The sequence below is a fragment of the Coccidioides immitis genome (genome assembly GCF_000149335.2).
Source record: "Coccidioides immitis RS genomic scaffold supercont3.6, whole genome shotgun sequence".
NCBI classification, from domain to species: Eukaryota; Fungi; Ascomycota; class Eurotiomycetes; order Onygenales; family Onygenaceae; genus Coccidioides; species Coccidioides immitis.
In genome coordinates this window covers 61075-67074 of record NW_004504312.1, presented here as the reverse complement: position 1 = coordinate 67074, position 6000 = coordinate 61075, and the positions used below count along the sequence as shown (strand labels likewise).

Sequence of the window (6000 nt, the reverse complement as noted above, 5' to 3'; positions counted from 1 at the left end):
CAGTTGTCTCCAATTCATTCATTAATACTTTGCTGGATGAGAATGTTATTAACAATATATTGCAACAATCATCTGAATATTTCTGAGGTTTTCTGTTAGTTCTCAGATATTTTCTGAGATATTGTACTCTTTTTATTTCACTAGATTATAAAGTTTTCTGCTGATCTTCTAATGATCTAGTATTTGTTTAACTTTATATTTCTGTTTTTTATTGATCTTCATGGGCATTTCTTTAGTGTGTGATGGTACTTTCTTCAATAATGAGATATGAAATACTGGATATATTCTCATCTTTTTGAATAGTTGGAGTTTGTAGTTGACTTTTCCAATTCATCTTGTGATTTTGTATGATCCCAATTTTTTGAAATCAAGTTTTTTGCTAGATCTTTTAATTTTAATATTCTGTCAAATTAGAAATACTTTTTTCCTCTCTTTCAAGGTTGGTGCCTTCTGGCACTTTTTGTTATAGTAGTGCTTCATCCTCTTATTCAGAAATTTAATATCTAGTCTCATCTGGTTTTGCAGTTCTTGTAGTTATATTGCCATAAGTTCTACTTCTTGAGCTTTTTGTCATGTAATTCTTGATTGTTTTTGTATTTCCAGTTCTCTGCTATAGTTCATGTAGAATGGTGTCATTCCTGTAGTGGTGTTCTTTGCTCTATTGTAAGCTAATTATATTATAGATAGTAGTATAATCTAATTGTTCTGTTAATAGTTAACATATTCTTGCAGATATTACTTCAAGATTTGATTTAATTGTTCTGTCTGTCCATCTATTTGTGGATAATAGACTGTTGACATTTTTTGTTCAATTTCCAGTTGTGCTATTAATGTTGTCCAGAATTTGCTTGTAAATATGATGTTTTGATCTGTAATTATCTCTTCTGGCATTCTGTGATTAGCAAGTACATTTTGTAGTACTATCATTACTGTATCTGATGCTATTGTTGCCTCTCTGAATAGTATGAAGTATCTATATTTTGTTAATCTGTTGATAACCACTAGTATTAAGTTATACTTCTTTTCTTTCATGTTCTTTAAGTTCAGGAGTTTTATAATAAAGTACATTACTATAAATTTTCATGATTCTTGCAGTTACAGTATTGATTACAGTTTTTTATATAGTCAGTTTTTGTTGACTTTGCTTTGTGCACATATCTTATATTCTTTAACATGTTGTTAAATATCTGTTCATATTTCTGATTAATAGTAAGTTCTCATAATTTTCTTCATTGTCTTGTTGGTCTCAAAATGTTCTGAAGTGACTGTATCATGTTCTTGTACCATTACTTGTTTTCTGATCTCTTTAAGTACACATATCAGTTCATGATATAGTATTATTCCATCTTCTTTCTTGAAGTTTTCATTTTCTTTGTCAATCTTTATTGTGTATTCATCTTTTCTTATTGCTTTTTTAATTCTTTCTTTAATGTTTAATTCTTCTGTAGTGATTCTTGTCACTCTTAATATTTGTTAATTCAGAATCATATTCTTTGTTTCTTCCAATTCTTTAAAGTGTGTTCTTAAATCTTGTTCTTTTTTCATCAGATCTGGTCTTCAGCTTAGTACATCCACTCAGGCATTTTTCATGCCTCTGCAGTATCTTATCTTGAAGTTGTAAAGTACTAGTATATTTGTGTACCATCTGGCTTATCTTTTTGTAAGCTCTTTTATCATCATAAAGTATTACAGATTGTTGTGGTCTAAGATGATTTTTGTTTGATGTTGGTTTTTTTGCAGTTCAATTCTTTATTTCTTCAGTAATACTACTATTGCTAGTAGTTCTTTGTCATGAATATTGTAGTTCTGTTCAGCTGGTGTCATTATTCTTGTATAGCATGTAACTAATCTCAGTCTTTCTTGTTCATCTGGTTATTGTAGTCTTTCTGCTATCATACAGTCTGATACATCTGTATTGATTACACATCTTTTTATCAGATTATAGTGTCTTCTCATTTCTTCTTTCCTGAATTTGTCTTTTATTACTTTGAACACTTGTTAGTACTTCATCATTCATCTGAATAGTTTGTCTTTCTTGAATAGCTGTATGAGCAGTCTCACTTTCTTCAAGAATTCATGTATGAATTGTCAGTAGTAGTTTGCTAGTTCCTGAAATATCTGCACTTCTCTTACTTCTTTTAGTGTCAGCTACTGTAGTATCTTATCAATTTTTTCTGGCTCCATCTGTATTTCTTCTATTAATATGATGTGTTCAAGGTATCTAATTTCTTTCTTATGAAAGTCACACTTTTTTAGTTTTACTGGTAGATTGTATTTTCATAGTTTTTCTAGTACTTTCTTGATCTTTGCAGTGTGATCCTTTCAGTCTTCTTTAGTATATATAACTAAATCATCAAGATATTTTGTTTCAGAATCGGTTTTTCATTCATCACCTTTTTTAATTTATATCTGATGTAGGCATCTTTAATGTTAATTAGAGTAAATTATGTTACTTCTCTCAATCTGTCTTGCACTTTCTCAATCAGTAGTATTGAATAACAGTTTTTGACTGTAATGTTGTTCAACTGTCTATAATTTACACATAGTTATAGAGTTCCATCTTTCTTTAGTGCAAACAGTATTGAGCATTTTGCTGGTGATGTTGACTTTCTTATGTAATCTTTCTGAAGATTGTCTTTAATATATTTCTTCACTTCAGCTGATTCTTTTTCATTCAACCTGTATATTAGCAGTTTTGTTGGTTGTTTTCCTTCTTGTAGCTTTATTTTATGGTTTCAGAGTTCATGCTTTGGTAAGCTGTTGCTCTGATTTCTTTCTCTAAATACATTAATATATTCCCAATATTCTCTTGATAGAATCTTTTTGATTTCTTCATTCTGGTCATTCTTTTGTACTTACAGCTGCACCAATTTATTGGGTTTCTTTATCATTTAATCCACTTTTTCATTATAGGTTGGGTTTTCATGGGTCTCTTTAGTGTTAATTAATCATTTTTCATGTAGTATTGTCTGATTGACCTGACTTATTACAGCCAGTATCTTGTCTAAGTTATTTCTGAGTATGAGTCTTCAATTATAACTTTCTGGTTCAAGAGAGCATCTACAGCTTGTCAGTCTAATCTTTTCTTCTTGCCAGTTAATTTCTGGATTGTGCTGTTTCAACCAAGAGTATCTCAAGACTATATTATAGTTCTCTAAGTTCATCACTTTAAAATGCACTTTCTTATAATATTGTTCTATTTTTATTTTAATGACATATGTTTCTTTTTCAACTCTGTCCAGAGTTTCTCCTTTCAGTCTTAATAACTGGTAGAGGTATTTCTTCATTTACTTTATAATGCCAGCTTGTTCAGTGAATCTTCTGTCAATAAATAGTCCAGTCATCCAGTCACTTCTAAATCTATTAAGACTGTTATGTGCTTTGATTCAAGTAAGGTTGCCATAACTCTGAGATGACAGACTTGTCTGTTGGTGGCTAACAGTTTTGCTTGCCTATTCATACTACTCACAGACTCTCATTTATAGCAGTCTGCTCATTTCTCAAATCAACAAGAGTTATCTTGAGTGCCTGTTTGTGTATTATGTAATTTTCTTTGTTAGTACACCAGATCTTGTGTATTCTTCACATATACTTGTTGTTTCTGTATTCTGTACAGGTTTCATATTCTTCTAAACTATGCAGGGATCTTGCCATTTTTCAAAATCTCTTGTTTTCATGGAATTTATATTGATATTTATACTTAAATTTATTATAGCAAGAGTAATCTAGTTCTTCCATCTCTTTTTGTTTTTCACTCCAGTGCTGTTTACATATTGTTATTGCTAACAACCTGTTGTTTTCTTGACATGTTGTCCAGTGTAATTGATTGCCTTGAATCTGTAATGTTCTTGCTATTGGGCATTTTTCCTCTCCAAGTATCTTGCTTTTTATGAGACTCAATTTTTTCATGACATCTTCTTTATGTTTCTCAAACTCTAGTATTTCTCAGCTTAGCTCTTTTTTCAATTTTAGTGTGAGCTTTTCTTTCTTATTCAACCAACATTCTTTGTCATTACTGTTGTCTTGTTTCTGGATTGCTTGCAGCTTCTTCAGTAGTTATGGATAAATATCTACTGTTCTTTTCATCTTAATGAATAGAGCAATTATTCTTATAACAAAAGCTTCAATGAATTCTAGTATGGTCTGAATGTTTTACATATGAGATATTCTGTAAGTCTAGCATCTCTTATTTTTCCTTCTCAGTGTTGCATCTGCAATGCTGGCAATTTTTGATGTTGCAGTCATAGTCTCCATAATACATGAAGTCTTTCATAATTCATGTCTATTATTCAAACTCTTCTTGTTGTTTCCGGTGAAGTTCATATGAATATTCATAGATTGACTATTGAGCATGTTTCTTGTGTTTTAGGTCTTGAATTTTATCTGTTTTTTTGTCTGTAATAATATTTACAGTCAAGTGGTCAAATTTCTTAATCATCACTTGGTTCATTTCTTGTTCTCATATATAGTTCTTTATATAACTCTTATTTTTCATTATTCAGCTTGTTTCAGCATTTTGATTCACTTTCCAGCTGCTGAAGTAGCTTTAGATAAGCTTTCATAATTTGATCTTCAAATATCTCTCTGAACTGTTGTTGGAGTTCTTCTTCAGTTTGCTCTTTCTGAGTTATTACTCAGAGATACTGTTTTATTTTAGAGTCTTCTCTATTTTCTTCTGAGATTGCTCTGAATTTCTGGTCTTTTTGATCTGTCTTCTTTGCTCTGCATTATCTCACTCAGTGTTCCAGCTTGATACAATAGAAGTATAGTTTTTTTCTTTTTTCTCCATTCTCTCTCTTTCTCATTAAGAGTGTCAAACTTCATCATGTCCAGCTTCATGGGTATATGTTTATAAGAATCCAGTTGTACTTGCTTGTTCCAGCCTCAATTTCCTGTATGATTTAACAGACTGGCTCTCTTTCATGATGCTTTTTCTTGTTTTTCTATCTTTTATTTATAAAGCCAGTTTCTAATCCTGACTGCTACTTTAATCATTTTGATTAGAGTGCATGCTTGTTTCTCCAATCACACTATTTTGTCTTTGATCTCATTGAATAGTGCTTGATAGAAGATATCAGCTAAGGCTTTGTCATCTCAATCAGTATTGATACAGACTTGCTGGAATCTTATAGCATAATCTTGTAATGATATCTTTTGTCATATGTGATGTAGCTGCTGGACTGCTGCAATTCTGTTCTTCAACTTCTCCAAAAGTGGTTTTCAATGTCTGAATAAAGATGTTATAACTGTTAATAATCTTGAACATGTCATTATTCTGATTATCTTCATCTTTCTCATAGTAATTTCACAAGTAGATGTCAAACCAATTGAATGCTGCTCTGTAAAGATATGATGCTGCCATCATCATCTTATTCTTGTTGCTGTTGAGTTATTTGTCTTTCATATTCATGTAGATGTGTAGTTGACTCAAGAAAGCTCATAATTTTCCCTGTTCACTCTTGAAAACTTCTGATAAGTTGACTTTGGCTTTATCTTTCTTTTCCTGTTGTCTGGTGGATGGGATGGCCATGATCTGGATCTCAAGCTGCTCATTATGATCTTTCAATTCATGGTTCTGCTCTTCAAGTTTCTCAGTAATATGTTCAAGCTGCAAGATTCTATTCATAAGATCTTGAGCATTGACAGCTGGTGCTTTGAATGCAGATATAGTTTCTATGTTCTGTTAGATCTTGATGTAGAGTAAAATTGTATTTTTATCTTTTAACATGATATGGAAAATTCTTTCTTTGTATATAATCTCTGAGATCTCAGGTGTATTCTCTTCTAAGTCAGAGATAATTAATATGTTATATATTTATGTGACACTCTTGAATCTTTGGGGGCTAAAGAGTATCACAGTAAGTAATAACAGATTGAAGTAGTGATCAATAGTTTAATAATGCTCTGATTAAGCTGGCAGTCTTGCTCTGATGACAAAGAGTTTCTGTGCAGGTGTAACAGAGTCAGAGCAAGATTATGGAGCCTTCTCAAGAGTAGTGA

General features: G+C 31.2%; 1 protein-coding gene across 1 annotated transcript; it reads right to left on the bottom strand.

Moving 5' to 3' along the window:
• Positions 1-5437: 5437 nt before the first annotated feature.
• CIMG_13653 (uncharacterized protein) lies at positions 5438-5626 on the bottom strand (the record flags this gene model as incomplete). Its single annotated transcript, XM_004446213.1, has 1 exon — positions 5438-5626. One exon carries the CDS (start codon positions 5624-5626, stop codon positions 5438-5440), a length of 189 nt encoding a protein of 62 aa, XP_004446270.1.
• Between the last annotated feature and the right edge of the window lie 374 nt (positions 5627-6000).